The sequence below is a fragment of the Micrasema longulum genome, unplaced genomic scaffold (assembly GCF_059751315.1).
Source record: "Micrasema longulum isolate JH-2025_06_02 unplaced genomic scaffold, ASM5975131v1 h1tg001567l, whole genome shotgun sequence".
Classification (NCBI taxonomy): domain Eukaryota; kingdom Metazoa; phylum Arthropoda; class Insecta; order Trichoptera; family Brachycentridae; genus Micrasema; species Micrasema longulum.
The window spans coordinates 29,545-46,137 of NW_028278750.1; the positions used below are offsets into that span (position 1 = coordinate 29,545).

The window sequence follows — 16,593 nt, forward strand, 5'->3', positions numbered from 1 at the left end:
TTTCTTGAATATGCCTCAGTGGTCTGGTCTCCATTCTATGTCAATCGCATAAATCACATTGAATCAGTCCAACATCGCTTGCTTCGAAAAATAGCGTGGATGCTCGGACTAGAGAGAGATAATTATTCTTATGCTGAAATAGAGTCAATGTTAAATATTTCTAGTCTACAAAAACATAGAACTAATATTGACTCCATATATATGTTCGGCATACTAAATGGTATAATCGATGTTCCATCATTACTGGAAGAAGTAAAATTCAATATTCCGACTCGTAGATTGAGAAACAATGAAGTACTGTTCATCGATCAGCATAGAACAAACTATGGTCTAAATTCTCCAATGACCCGCCTTTGTCGTATTGTTAACTCAAGACAAGATCTGGACTTTTTTGGTTTAAGTTTACAAGGATTTAAACGAGCACTAAATAAATACTCCAGATTTTGTCTCGATGTCCCTTATGTTTGTCAATGCTTCTTTCTTTTTTTAAAAAATGTTTTAAACTATTCTTTTATTGTCATATTTAAACCTTATAAATTGTATACATGAACAATGCCCGTTAATAAATAAATAGTTTGTATGTCCACAAAATTTTAAACTAGAGCGAGATCTCATTCACTGTTTCACGCACCCAGAATAACGCACACTTATGAAAGTCAGAATTCACCCATTAATAGGGTAATTCGATTGCTGAATGCGGTTAAAATGGATCTATTTTTCTGTCCATATTTATTTATTTTGACGGCTTACGCCTTTAACAAAGTATAAAATAATATTGAAAAACAATTAAAACAAAACAAAACACCCGAACCCAGTATAAAAAATGTAGATTCATTAAATAAAATCAGCAGAAAAATTAAATAAGAAATTATAACATAGGTATGCAGCGAATTAACAATAAATAAAGGGTTTTAATCTAAAAGTATTGAAGTAACAGAGGCGATATATCATAGCATAAACAGTCAAACAACTATAACACTTGGTACATTTTTATAATTTAGAAAAGAAGTGATTAAAAAGTGAAGATTTTTAATTGGTATAAAGATAAATTAATTAAATCTAAGTTTCCATGTTTGCTCGCTAACATGTGGAGCCGTGGAAGAGGTGAGTATTTGGCATAGTTTGAACTATAGCGGCCTCCGTGGTGTAGTGGTCAAGACGCTTGACTCACGCACGGAAGGTTCCGGGTTCGATTCCCGGTGAGAACACGAAAATTAATAATGTGATTTTTCTCAAGCCTGGGTGCTCTGTGATGTAATTCACCACTGTAATTAGGCCTCCTGGCCTGTTATGGTGCAAAAAAAAAATGTAAACTATGCAAATCAATAGCAAAGGAAGTATTTTGTCTCGTCCCACGCTGTCTCACATAAAAATTCACACAATTTAAAAGTTCGGGACTGTCAAGAACATTATTGAATAATTTGAAAAGCAGCACTAAATCTGAATTTTCCCTTCTATCACTAATACATATTAATTTTAACTGCTTCATTAAACATTTATAGTTAAGCTCTTCAATCGGAATGTTTAATTTGAAATTTATAAATCTTAAAAACTTGTGTTGGACTTTCTCCATACTGTTTATATGGGCATCTTTATGAATATTTATATCGGCAGTTTAGCCGCTATCTGCTTTCTATTTTATAACTTATATTCAGTCACTTCACTTATAACAGTCTGCATTAAGTAATAGATTAATTTAAATATTATTTTAATACAACCTATACGAAAAAATGTATTCCTGTTCTCCACTAATATATATGTATGTATTATTATGTATCCTCATATATTTTCTACTAATATGTAATAATTTTTATTTTAAATTTAAATTTTATTTCTCTTCTTAATTCATTTTTATTTTTTGCTCCTTTCTTTGTGTAAAATGCATTTCTGTCTTCGTATTTAAAAATGCCCTTCTGTTCTTTCCACGTTTATACTAATATGTAAAAATGATATTTTTGATATTTTTCTTTTTCTTTTAAAAATCATTTTTTTATTTTTTGCTACTTCTTTGTAAAATATATGTCTGTTTTTATTTGTATATATGTATGTAAAATCATGTAAAAGCCTAAAAGGCGTTTAAATAAATAAATATTTTTTTTAAAAAATACAAAATAAACAGCCCGCAAAGTAATGCAGATCACAATTGTCAAATAAATAAATATGCGGATGTGTATGGTTTTTTCTTTATTTTTTTAAGGCAGAAGAAGGCCCCAAGAAGGGTGATTTCTATGCATCGGTGGCCTAAGGCACTACTACACCATGAAGGCTAGATAGATACTTAACTCACGTACGGAAGGTTCCGGGTTCGATTCCCGGTGAGAACACAAAAAACAAACGCGATTTTTCTCAAGCCTGGGAGTTCTGGGTTCTTCACCACTGTAATTAGTCCTCCAAGGGCTTTTCTTTTGATTTTCATCTCAATATTCTTCAATGTTCTAATTCATCCACTCAAATTCAGTGTTCTAATTCATCAAATTTAATTCAGATTCATCTCAACGTTCTTCACCTCTGTTGTAATATGTTATTGTTAGCAGCTCCCCAGGGCGCTGAATTCACTCATTGCCAACAAAATTTTGGACAGTTTATTTGTAAAATAATTTATATATCCCCATAAATGCGCGCACATTGTGATGAAGACTTTCTAGTTAATTTTAAATATGTGTATAAACAATGTTTTGAGTATATCCAAATGTTTGTAGACAGGCTGGAGACTAAACATTGTTGAATAAACTAACTGGTATAAAAAGAAGTATGAAAGTTGAAAATATGTTTTCAGGCTTTGCCTGATAGATGAAACAATTCAGCTAGAAGAATCTCACTCACATCAATAAAGGTTTCAGCTCTTTTTTCTTCTTTTTTACAGTATACATTCTTATTAAGACAGAATATTAAAAAAATAAAGGATAAATTACATAGCAATGAAATACATATTAACAGTAAAAATAGTAAACAAAAATCCCACAAAGGCGGGTGCTGTTCGTGGATATACAAGAAATGTTTATGAATTTTGCTCCTATAATAAATAGACCAGTATAATATTTTTGTTTAATATAAGAAAGAGAAAAGAAAATATTCTGTAAAAGATTAGAAGTTGTAGTTAAAAAAGGAAATAAAAAATATAAAAAAACATAAAAATATTCCTTATTATTAAAGGGCAACAAAATATATCATAGAAAAAAAGAGTTCATATCTTTAGTTTGAATCCAGGATAGTGCGTGTTTTTTAAAAGAAGGAAAATTTTGAAAGTTTGGATCAATGAAATGTCATCAGTAAAAAAAGAATTAATTTTTCTTTTCATAAAAAAATTCATTTTACTTCATAAAAGTCAACAGATGAAAAAGTTGAGGAAAGGTGGATATTTAAGCATGGACAGAATGGTGATTGTCACACTGTGAGTAAAGTGGCTACTTAAATCACCCAATGACAGGTCAATTAGGTCAATTATTATATTCATTGTCGGCCTCGTGGTGTAATGGTTAGCGCATTTGTCTACCATGCAAGAGGTCTCAGGTTCGATTCCTGACATGGTTGACATTAAATGTTTATTTCAAAAGGTGTTTTTACACTAGAATATTTCACAGTCCCTGGACTGGTACCTGATGCGTAAGACTGATCACCTTACCTTCATGTAACATAAAGGATCAAGATACGCTGCGATGGTGTACCAATGCAGTGCCCTATGCACCACTAGGTGCGGATTGGTAGTGACGATGATGATGATGTTCAACATAATTTAGACTTTATGTGTATTTTTACAAACAGTTTTCTCAATGGTATAACTAGATTTAAAAAAAATCTTCATTGCTCATATTCAGGCCGCCATCTTGTCGAAAACCTAAAAAAATACGCGAAAAATGACAAAAATAACGCGTGCATTCTCTCCGGCAGTCCGTAGCGTACTGAAAGATGTCCGTTCACTACTGTTTAGCCAGCGCCCTTTGACCTATGTTGAAATACCGACAATATTCGGGTCGGCGTGCTGCCAGCGTACTCGCCAGCGTACTGGCGAACGTATTGGCAAACGTATTGGCCAACGTGTAGAGCCGCCTCAATAAGGCCTCCTCAACATTCACCGTGCGTCGGACAGGGATGAGATTACGCGAGGAAATCTGTATCTGTGTCTCTTTCGCTCTCAATCAATTCAGCGTGAGCAAGAGCGAGACGGACGATGGAATCCTTGGATAATTTATGAAAATAGAATTGAGAATTTTGGCGCATCCATCTCGTTTTCCCTCATAGTTTCTTACGAAGAAAACCGAGACAAAACACGCGAAATAATTTATGAGCGTGTATACTCTTGTGTATTGTTGAAATTAAGATAATTTTAAATACGTACAGGATGTTCAAAACCTCGCACAGATAAATTTATTATTCATAAATACAGGATGCGCAAAAATGAGATTAATTAAATATTTTATTTTTACTAATTCGTTAGTACAAACCCGGTGGTGTACAGGGCACTGCAATACGCCTGTGATCCACTCCCAAAGATCATGAAATATTGCAATAAAAACCATTTAGAAGGGGGGGTAGTCAGAGAGGATAGAACACCATACCGCTCAGTCTTTGCATACAGACCTCGCTTCCTCTACATTCATCCATCCTACGCACGCGCGCCGATTATTCCAACTTTTGACGAGTCCAACTTCGAGTATTTGTTGAGTTTGGTCACGCCATCTTGTAATTTTTTCTGGTTGTTTTTTCGCCGTCCATTCGCTCCACGTGTCCAAACAACACCCCTTAATAATATTTTCACATATTCGGGATTCGAACCCGCGACCTGATATAGCAGGCAAAAGCTCTAACCAACCACGAGGACCAATCTGCACCATCCTTTTTCAGTTTTGTTTCGATTTCTCACACAGAGCTGTATTCTTCATTCGAATGGACAAGGAAAATGCAAACACGTTTTACAAATAAATATCTTTATTTTATTAATAATAATACCTTATTTATTGATTAAAATTAGATTACATATTTTTTGGGTAAAATTTTAAGCATAATAAAATTTTACGTAACTAAAATAATTTAAATGATATAATAAGTTTGTTTTTCTTAAAGTCACGTCACATCTTCTTTAGTATTATCACTACTAGATGCAATAGAATCTGCGGTGCTAACAAGCGCAGAATCAGCAGTGTTAACGATAGAAGAATCAGCGTTGTTAACAATAGCAAAATCAGTCGTGTTCAGAATAGCAAAATCAGAATTGTTAACATTAGAAGAATCAGCGGTGTTCAGAACAGCGGAATCAGCGGTGTTCAAAACAGAAAAATCAGCAGAATCAGAAGTTTTAACAACAGTAGAATCAGCGCTGTCAACATTAGAAGAATCGCCGATGTTAACAATAGGAAAATCACTTTCGCAAATTTTGGCAGAATCGCTAGTGCCAGCATTAACAATAAAAGGGTCAGTAGTATTAAGATTAGTGGACGCACTTGGGTTTGCATCAGCAGTTCTACTGGTGTTAACATTAGCACCATCTTTCTCGTTCGTCTTCGCCGCCCTCTTCTGCTTGTCCTTTTTGTCCTTTTTCTTCTTCTTTCTCTTTCCTTTGCCGCCCTTGTCCCGCTCGGCGCGGCGGTGGATCTTCAGCAGCTTCTTGTACATGCGCATGAGCTGGTGCGCGTCCGTCGCCATCGCCGCCCTCTTTTGCTCCTCGAGCTGCGCCCACGCCGGGTCACGTACTTGACGCAGCTGGGAAGCGTCATGTAGAAATCTACCGATCCAACATCGGTGGCGTTATCGACCCCCGCATTATCGACTGGGTTATCGACTTTCAGATTGTCAACTTCAGTTGGCTCCGGGCCTGTTTCAGCTGGCTCATCTTCTTTCGTTTCTTTCATGTTTTCAGCATCTTTCGCTTTGCTTTCAACCAGTTTAATTTTAATTTCTTTGTTTTTCTTCCTGAGCGCATTGCAAAGATTCGAAGTCGCCAATACCTTTTTAACCTTGTCGCTTTTGAGCCAGCGGCATTTCCAGTTGCTGTCGTTAATTGATAGTTCTTCCCCGCTCACCCCCACGCTCTTCAGTATTTCCTGTCTCGTTTCGTCGTCCACGTCTCCCGTGATGCTCTTCTCGAACACGATTTCCTCTCTCTCTATCTCGCAGTCGATCTTCTTGCTGAGTTCCTCGATTTCTTCGGCGGTCGGTTCTTTGGACAGACAGTTCCCCCCTTCGTCTCCGCTGGAATCGTCGGAAATTTCAAACACTTCGTAATCCATCAAATCTTTGTCAAGTTTTTTTGGTTCCAAACCATCTTGGGTTTTAGTTTTAATTTTACCATCTGTTAGTAAGCACACTTCGTCCGTATCTTCCAAATCTTCGTATTTACCCAATTCATCGTCAGTGTTCTTTGCTTTATCAATATTGTCAGCGTCTGCTTTTATATTTGTTATTTCATTGGTTTCCGGGTGCTCAGAGCTCGCGCTGCTGCTTGTCGATTTTCTGCGTTTTCTATACCTTTTCTTCTTAGGTTTTCCAGCCACAACGCTGTCGACGCTCGACTCGGAAATGCATACAACTTCATGCTCTAACTCCGTAATTTCAATCCCGTCCGAGCTATAACTGCATTCCCCTTCAGACAAATTAGCTTCTGGTGATTTGGCCTTCTCATTTTCTGTACATTTGTCTTGTAAACCTCCCGTACTTTCTTCATTTTTCGCCTGCGATTCTTCTAAGTCTTTGGAATTATTTTGGCGTTTTTTTTTAGCCACATTTTCAGAATCATCTTTCTCTGTTCTCGCGCCTTTCTTTTCTTTCTTGTCACTTTTCGACTTCTTAGATTTTTTGTTCTTTTTTTTGGAACCTCCGACAGCTCCAACATTCTCGTCTTTGTTGATCTTCTCCGTGTTCTCATCGCCTTTCTGAGCTTCCTCACCTAGTTCTTTCTCCGGAATATCTAATCTGTTCTCTCGACTGCTTTGTACGCTTTCATCACCTTTTGCATCAGTTGCACGCACTTCGACATTCGGTTCCTCTATTATATCACTACACGCTCCACTATCTAGGTCTATGATATCATTTTGAATGTGATCCGAAGAGTCTTTAATAGGCTCGAAACATTTAGTATCATCACTGACAACTGTTGTTTCCTCACACGCGACCGTATCACTCTTTTCTTGCTCACTTTGTTCTCCGGAATCGCTGCTAGTATCTGAGGAATTAAAACTGTCTAAAAGATCCATTTTTTCCGTGTCCGACAGATCTAGCATGATCTCATCTTCGTCCAAAGTACTTTTAGTTTTTTTAGTGGATTTGTTTTTCTTCGTAACCTTTCCAACGCCTTTGTTTTTTGGTCTTTTTACGCCATTGGCATCTTCAGCAGGTCTGTTCTGATCATTTTTTGAAGCTGCACTCTCTACTTTGTCTTCTATTGCTGTTTTATCAAGATCTATAACGGTGTTGCTTATTTGCTCTGTGGCAGCAATAGTTGTCCTGTTGCTAACAGAGACAACCAAATTATTTCTGTTAAGTTTGATCTTCCTCGGAGGGTTCGGATCGACTTTAGCAGCGGGCATAGATATGACGAGAGTCGACGTAGACTTCGGTGGATCGGTTTTGTTTCTATCCTTAGAAGAAGCACTGGAAGATGGTACGCTTTTAGAAGATTTTTTCTTTACTGAAAAAGAAACAATAAATTAAAAACATAATAACTTAGAAAAACTCATTGTGCGACTTACAGTGTATTCAAATTAAGGCGACGACACGCATAAAAGGCGTAAACATACAATCAATATCTCAACCAAATCCATATCTACTCGTCCCCCCTATTTCCTAGCGCACTCCACGTAACAATAATTCAATGTGTAAGTGCCGGTAACAACATTGGCAGCACTAATATAACATCAACTAACTAAAGTGCTTAAACAAATCATTCATCAAGCGAGCTGTGCCAGCGTCCATTAAGACCGCCAGCTTCATCAGCCAGGTTCCAGCGCACGTCACGCCTCATCATCAGCAAGTAAGTGCAGTACCTTCCTTCCCCGATAATACAGCTTTGGTCCTTCGAGCCGGATTGAAACAGCGGATAAAATGTTTTTGATTAAGATGAACTGTCGGTTTACCCGTTTTGTTTTCATCGTCGGACGAGCTGCCAATATTGACGACTTCCGGCGGCTCTTCCTTGATGACCACTTCGTCGTCAGCACTGATTTCCTCAACTTTTGGACTAACACTGTTCGATTCTATGACATCGGGACCTAGAAACAGGGCGAACACTCAGCAGATATGAGACAAGAACAAATACAAACATTCGATACAGCAAATTAATATTTATTTATTTAACACTTTACATACATCTACAATTTATAAACATATAAGGGCGGGCATATTGCCTTAAGGCAATTTCTTCCTACCTACCCAAACCGTTCAGTTTAAGAAAACTACAAGTACATGGACATATTCTATGGTCCTTAAAATTTAGCTTGATTAGAATGACAGGTGTCAGAAAAGTGACGACTTTAATTTGTAGTAATAATAATAATAATAATGTTTGGATAATTTATACAGCGCAATTTTTGTGAAAATCACCTCAAGGGCGCTGTACAATAGATAAATATCCCAGCACGTCTTGCAGCTACAAAGCGCATGGACGGTTGGGATTCTAGTTCCTCGTCTACAATTATGATATATTACAACATTTTATTTGACAATGAAGTTTTTTCAAAGAATTTAATTGTCACTTTTTTGTATTAGATACTCCTTACTATTTTGCAAATGCAATATATTGTATTATTTTTTATAGTAAACGCCGATTTTTCGCCAGTGAACTGTATTTATTTACGAGGAAAACAAAAAACAAACCGACACGAGCGTTGACTTAGAGATTACACACGCGTTGACTTATGACCGCGATGACTTTAGCATGTTCATTATTGCGTGATCGCTCAAATGCTTAGCACGTCGATAGTTATTTGTGATTGAGCTAATAAACTCATTTGGAGATATCTCATTTATATCACGGTTATGTAAAGGCTGTTACAGAGAACTAGCTCTCTCTTAACCCTACCCGTGTGCACGCGGACGGCCTGCAGCTGGGCCCGGATGGCCCGCGCCCGAGCCTGCAGCTCCAGCAACTCCAGGACGGTCATGCCCGCGGGGGGCGCTTCCGCGGAGGCCTCGGGGGGCGCCTTTGTCTTGCGCCTCGAGTGGCGAGACTTCTTCTTCGGCTTGAAGAAAAAACATCAGATTTTAACTCGCAAAAGAAGAGATATTTTGAAATACATTTTTTATACAAATAATTGCAGACAAGCCTGGATTTCACTCTCCAGGGAGTTATATAGATGTAGAAACATAAGCAGAATGACTGAGACTGATCGTCGGTGAAATGACTTGGCATTAACATCTTATTAACTCTCTAGGGAGCGAAAATTAGCCTCGTCTAAAAACAGTTGGACATACTCAAAATATATTGTTGAACCAAAGCCTATTACTCACAAATGCGTATTTTTTTTTCCTTTGATCTAAATATTTTTCCAACACATCTGAATATTTTTCCAACACATCTAAATGTTAATCCAGCACATCTGAATATTTTTCCAACATATCTAAACAGTTGACCAACATATCTAAATATTTTCCCAACATATCTAAATATTTTTCAAACATATCGAAATATATTTCCATCATATCTAAATATATTTCCATCATATCTCAATATTTGACCAACATATCTAAATATTTTTCTAACATACCTAAATATTTGACCAACAACTCTAAATATTTTTACAACAAATCTAATTTTTTTAACATATCTAAATATATGACCAACAAATCTGAATATTTTCCCAAAATATCTATATATTTGACCAACATATCTAAATATTTGACCAACATATCTGAATATTTCCCAACATACTAAATATTTTTCAAACATATCTAAATATTTGACCAACATATCTGAATATTTTCCGAAAATATCTATATATTTGACCAACATATCGAAATATTTGACCAACATATCTGAATATTTCCCAACATACTAAATATTTTTCAAACATATCTAAATATTTGACCAACATATCGGAATATTTTCCCAAAATATCAATATATATGAGACCAACATATCTAAATATTTGCCCAACATATCTAAATAATTTTCCAACATATCTAAATATTTGACCAACATATCTGAATATTTTCCCAACATATATAAAGATATTTACATCATATCTAAATAAATGACCAACATATCTAAATATTTTTCAAACATATGTAATTCAAACACATATATGACCAACTGTTCTGAATATTTTTCTAACATTTGACCAACATATCTAAATATTTGACCAATATATCTAAATATTTGATAAACATATCTAAATATTCGACCAACATATCTAAATATTTGACTAACATATCTAAATATTTGATTAACATTTTTTTTTTTCAACATATCTAATTTAAATAACACATCTGAATACTTTTCCAACACATCTGAATATTTTTCCAACATATCTAAATATTTGACCAACATATCTGAATATTTTTCCAACATATCTAAATATTTAACTAACACATCTGAATATTTTTCCAACATATCTAAACATTTTTCTAACATATTTAAACATTTTTCCAGTACCTTGGCAGAAAGCGGTGCCTCGTCGGAAGAGATGCTGTCCAAGGAAATAGTCTCCAGATCCATCAAGCCGTCTCCGCTTCCAGCTGAACTATCCGTGTCCGACGGACAGTCGTACCCATCAAGGATAGAATGTAAACGCTTTGAACTAATTCCCAGAACCTGTAAAAGTTAGAAAGAGTGTCTTAGCTGAGTTAGTAAAAAAAATCACCACGCCGTTTCCCCGTAGGTGTTGGCAGAGAGGATATAATTCCATATGTTCAAATATAGGCAGAATGGTGAATGTTACACAGTGTGTAAAGTGGCCGCTTAAACCAGCCATTGACAGGTCATAAGCCCTGTAGATGACTGGACTTCTATATTACCTTCTCTTAAATGTTCTTCATCTCTGTTGTAATATGTTAATATAAACAGCTCCCCAGGGAGTTGAATCCAGTCCTTGTCTACAAAAATTTGGACAAACTCAAAATAATGTTAATAAATTACCTGGTCCATGAAGAAGTATAGAAATTGAAAAAATAATATTTTCAGGCGTTGCCTAGTCTAATATGTAGGTGAAATAATTCAATTAGATGAATCTCACCCGCATAAATAAAGGTTTCAGCTCTTTAACTTCACAAACATCAACAGATGAAAGAGTTGAAGGAATATAGTTGTTCAAATATATGCAGAATGGTGAATGTTACACAGTGTGTAAAGTGGCCACTTAAACCAGCCATTGACAGGTCATAAGCCCTGTAGATGTCCCTGTATATTACCTTCTCTTAAATGTTCTTCATCTCTGTTGTAGTATGTTAATATAAACAGCTCCCCAGGGAGTTGAATCCAGTCCTTGTCTACAAAAATTTGGACAAACTCAAAATATTGTTGTTAATATTTTGTTGGGTTCTTTTGACCTCACTTAATTTATCATAAAATGTAAGCAGTAGGCACCTCACAAACAATTGTCTTACATCCAATATCTTTAACTCAGCGAATAGATCTTCCGTTGGATACCTCGAGGGTTTTTTGAGAATGATCTTCATGATCCATTTTTGTGCTATTTTTACTGGTTCAAGGATTCACCTGAGAGATTGCATTTCGACAGCATTCAGCCAACTTTCATCCCTGTTTTTCATACATCAGAATCAGGACCAGACTCCATTGTGAACTGCTAATTTTGCCTCTCGCGACAAAACATTTATTTGCCAAGGTTGATGTAAGCGCACCGTTCACTCTGTTGCAGGCACTGACCCTCCTTTCAATATCTTTAAGTAGAAGTAGACTCGAGAGTGGCTCGATGATTTGGGGGCCACATGAGCTGAAGTACTCTCTTATGATAGAGAAAATCCAAAAGAAGTTTTTGAGATATCTCTGCATGAGAGAGTGCGGGTATTATCCTCGGCTCTACCCGACCGAGTCTCTCCAGGGTACGCTCGGCTACAACAGTTTAGAGACTAGAAGGAATGTGTATTTGACTACACATTTTTATCGATTGTTGCGCGGTATGATCGATAGTTCTGAAATTATGATGAGCATTGGTTTGTATGTTCCTGATAATTACCTAAGACAGCGTCAGCATAGATTGTTTCATATTCCGATATACAGGAGCACCTGCCGTTGGAAGGGCTATCGCTACTCTGAACAACATCCTTCTGGATATTGATCTGTTCCATGTATCCGAGGGGTTTTCCGGAGCAGGATTCTTCTACTACTTTGACATGAGTCTCTTTCGTGTATTCTTTTTTCTGTTTTATAATATTCTCGTATTGAATATATTTTTGTAATGTATTTGTTATATTTAAAATAAATGAATAGAATTGAATTGAAAATCTTTTTCAGTCATTCCATCCCTAGTAAACATACTTCCCTGATACACAAATTCCTCTACCTGTTTTAGTTCAACCCCATTCACAGTGATTTCACATTTAGTCATACTTTCATCTCTTTCAAAAACCATCACATTCGATTTATCGACATTCATCAACAAGTCTCTTCCCTTAGCAAATATTTATTTATTTACAGACATTGTCCATTTATACAATTTATAGGGTATTAATATTACAATATAAAAAATAGACGTATTGCCGTATTAAACAGACTTCATGAACTCGGCAATAGTTATTCCCACGTATCTGATATATTTAGTGTAGGGTATTGTTCCTATAGAACAAACCTTTTGAACTTTTTCAAAGATGGTGAATGGTAATTATATTTATTTATTCATGCATTTCATAATACATACAGTTTTTTGTTCACTTTGCCCAGCCGTATGAAACAGTACTTATGATTTTCTTGTTGTATTACTGTAGAATGTTTTATTATTTAAACTTTCTACTGAATAATATTTTGAGTTTGTCCAATTTTTTGTAGACAAGGACTGGATTCAACTCCCTGGGGAGCTGTTTATATTAACATATTACATAGGCAGAATAGTGAATGTTACACAGTGTGTAAAGTGGCCACTTAAACCAGCCATTGACAGGTCATAAGCCCTGTAGATGCCTTCTCCTTACCTTCTTACCTTAAGATATTACCTTCTCTTAAATGTTCTTCATCTCTGTTGTAATATGTTAATATAAACAGCTCCCCAGGGAGTTGAATCCAATCCTTGTCTACAAAAATTTGGGCAAACTCAAAATATTGTTGATAAATTACCTGGTCCATGGACATTCTTCATGAAGAAGTATAGAAATTGAAAAAATAACATTTTCAGGCGTTGCCTAGTATGTAGGTGAAATAATTCAATTAGATGAATCTCACCCGCATAAGTAAAGGTTTCAGCTCTTTAACTTCACAAACATCAACAGATGAAAGAATGGAAGGAATATAGATGGTCAAATATGGGCAGAATGGTGAATGTTACACAGTGTGTAAAGTGGCCACTTGATCCAGCCATTGACAGGTCGCAAGCCCTTTAGATGCCTAGACTTCTGTATTACCTTCTCTTAAATGTTCTTCATTTTTTTTGTTAATTCTACTGAATATGCTGTATAATTTTTAGGATAAGTTTTTAAATATAAATCTTGTATAATTTTTACGTTTAATTTTTTTTTATAAATCTTATGTTTTATAAAAAAAAAAATATTAAGCCAAATATGTTAGTATTGTAAATGTTTGTAAAAGGCAGATTTGCCGTTTATGTTTATAAAATAAAATATAAGAATATTAACATATTTATATATTAACTCTTTAGGACATGAGATCTGCATTTGATACTGTGGACTATAATATTTTGTGTGAACGTCTAGAAAAAACTTATGGTGTCCGTGATCAGGCGCATATGTGGTTCAGTTCATAATGAAAGCCAATATGCAGTTGTGTTCCAGGATAAAAGCTCACCCAACTTTCAGGTGTCTACTGGAGTACCTCAAGGGTCAGTATTCGGACCACTCCTTTATCTCCTATTTACTCAATATAAAGAGAACATTACCAAAGAATGTGCATTGTATAGCATGTGATAACAAAATAAATTATTTTAATTAAATTTATTGATCTATAGAATCATTTTTTTAAGCGCCCTAGAGGCAATATATTACGAAAAGGGCACGAAATTATTATCCATTATGTTATCCATAAGTTATATATAATATTTAACTGACAAATATTTAACATATTACAACAGAGATGAAGAACATTTCAGAGAAAATAATATAGAAGTCTAGGCATCTTACAGCGCTTATGACCTGTCATTGGCTGGTTTAAGTGGCCACTTTACACACTGTGTAATATTCACCATTCTGCCCGTATTTGAACATCTATATTCATTCAATTCTTTCATCTATTGATGTTTGTGAAATTAAAGAGCTGAAACCTTTATTTGTGCGGGTGAGATTCATCTAATTCAATTATTTATCTAAGGAATAGTTAAAAACATTTAAAAAAAGAAAAGAAGCATTGATATTCAATCCATATATCCCTTCTAATCATAAAACCGCTCTGAATATCCTACAATCTATCTTTAGTAACTTTTTTTACTCTCTCAATCAGTATTCTACCAGGCATTTTACCAACAGCGCTTGAAAGACTAGTTCTGTAACCACAGCATTCCACACTAGAGCTTTTCCCCCGTATAGACGTTGAAAATCAATTTTTAAATACCTCTTCTAAGCACAGTTCTTGCAGATCGTCAACTTTGAGGGTTCGCAGACACTGCGGCGCCATGGCCAGAAGTTCCCTGTCCTTCAACACAGCGAAAATTTGCTTCATCAGTTCGACACGGTCTTTGATATAGTGAGTTAGATCTTTTTCCGCAGTATCGGGAACTGGTGGCGCTCCGGGAGGTCTGATTTCGATTTTCTCCTTCTTAACTTTTGTCTTTTTGGGCTTTTTCTGGCGGCCGGCGTGCATTTTAGGAAAATTATTTTAAAATAACCTAAAAAATTGTTCTACATTTGATCCAGAATTTGACGTTTCGCTGTCCGTTGTTGTTGTAGACATATATAACTATTATCTATGGTTATCGACGTATCACTAGTGATATGATTCGAATAAAAATAATCGATTGAATTCAAATTGTGTATTCATTCGAATGAAAATCCAAATGCATATATTTTTTTTAAATATTGAAACACAGGGAAAACGTTTTTGAGCGGGAATTTGGAAGTCTAAGCATTTACAGAGCAATTTGGCCTGTCATTGGCTGGTTTACGTCGGCCTAGTGGTGTATTGGTCAACGCGTTTGCCTACCATGCAAGAAATCTCAGGTCCGATTCGCCACATGGCTGATATGAAATATATTTTTAATTTTTTTAAACATTCATTTAATTCCCGCCAAACTGCAGAAGACGTTTTTTTTGTAGGAATTTCTCTCTTTAAATATTTTAGTAACACATTATCATAAAAATAAATCATAAATATATCAACAAAATACAACTAAAAAAATAAGATAACAGTAAATCAAGTCTTTTTTTGTATGGAAAAATATTTAAAAAAATAATAAAAAAAGAAATATTCGCGTTCTTATGTTTTACCCAAATATTTCATTTTGAGGACCATTTTCAACGAGTTGTAAATAACTCACTTTTATAAAATGGAATCAATAAACTATAAATAATCAATAAACTAGAAAATAATAAACAATCACTTTTTTTTAACACTGTTTCCAACTGTTTGGTTTTTTTTACACACTAAACGTAGAATTTAGGTGAAAGATTTTAAAACAAATTTAACCCTATTTTTATTTATTTCACTTTTTTCTATTTCGTTCGGGAAAAGGGTGTTTTTACACAAAAATATTTCATAGTTCCCAGACTGGTACCTGAAGCGTAAAGCTGATTATCTTACCTTCATGTAACAAAAATGACCAAGATACGCTGCGATTGGTGTACCAATGCAGTGCTAGATGCATCATTAGGTTCGGAAAGGGAATGATGATTATGATTGACTGGTTTAAGTGGCTTTATTTTGCACACTGTGTAAGATAGTGGGTTAAACTTAATGTTAAGACACATAATTAACAAGTTAAGACAATAATAAGGAATATTTTTATATTTTTTTGTATATTTTTATTTTTTTTATTATCCCTTTTAATTACTATAAAAAAAATACCGTATTATCCTTTACAGAATATTTTATTTTCTGTTTCTTATGTTACACAAAAATATCATAACTGTCTATTTATTATAGAAGCAAAAATTCATTATCGTTTTCTTGTATACCTACGAACAGACCATGCCTTTGTGGGATTTTTTGTTTACTTTTTAAACTATTAATATGTATTTCATTGCTATGTAATTAGTAATTATCTTTTATTTTTTGAATTCTCTGTTTTACCTCTTATGTATATTGTAAAATAAAAACTAAAAAAACAATAAAAAAACATATATATTTATGTGTTAAACTCTCAAGTAATAATTCGCTCCCACTCATAGAGACGCCCTTTTCTTTGCATAAAACAATAACGTTCTACATTATTGGTTTAGCAACAGACGTGTAAAGCTAGGGTTTCCTAGGACAGCGGTGCCCGTATTTTAACGGCCATAGTGAACGGTGATGCAGTGGACAGCCATCGTAAAGGTGATTAGAGAGTGGTT

The 16,593-nt window shown here is 35.0% G+C and overlaps 1 protein-coding gene across 1 annotated transcript; it reads right to left on the minus strand.

Moving 5' to 3' along the window:
• Nucleotides 1–5,045: 5,045 nt before the first annotated feature.
• Nucleotides 5,046–15,033, minus strand: LOC148274820 (uncharacterized). Its single transcript, XM_088236529.1, is given in 6 exon segments — nt 5,046–5,639; nt 5,642–7,621; nt 8,067–8,201; nt 9,011–9,170; nt 10,583–10,741; nt 14,660–15,033. Coding segments are annotated over 6 exon segments (3,261 nt in total). The 5' UTR covers nt 14,909–15,033; the 3' UTR covers nt 5,046–5,061.
• Nucleotides 15,034–16,593: the final 1,560 nt, after the last annotated feature.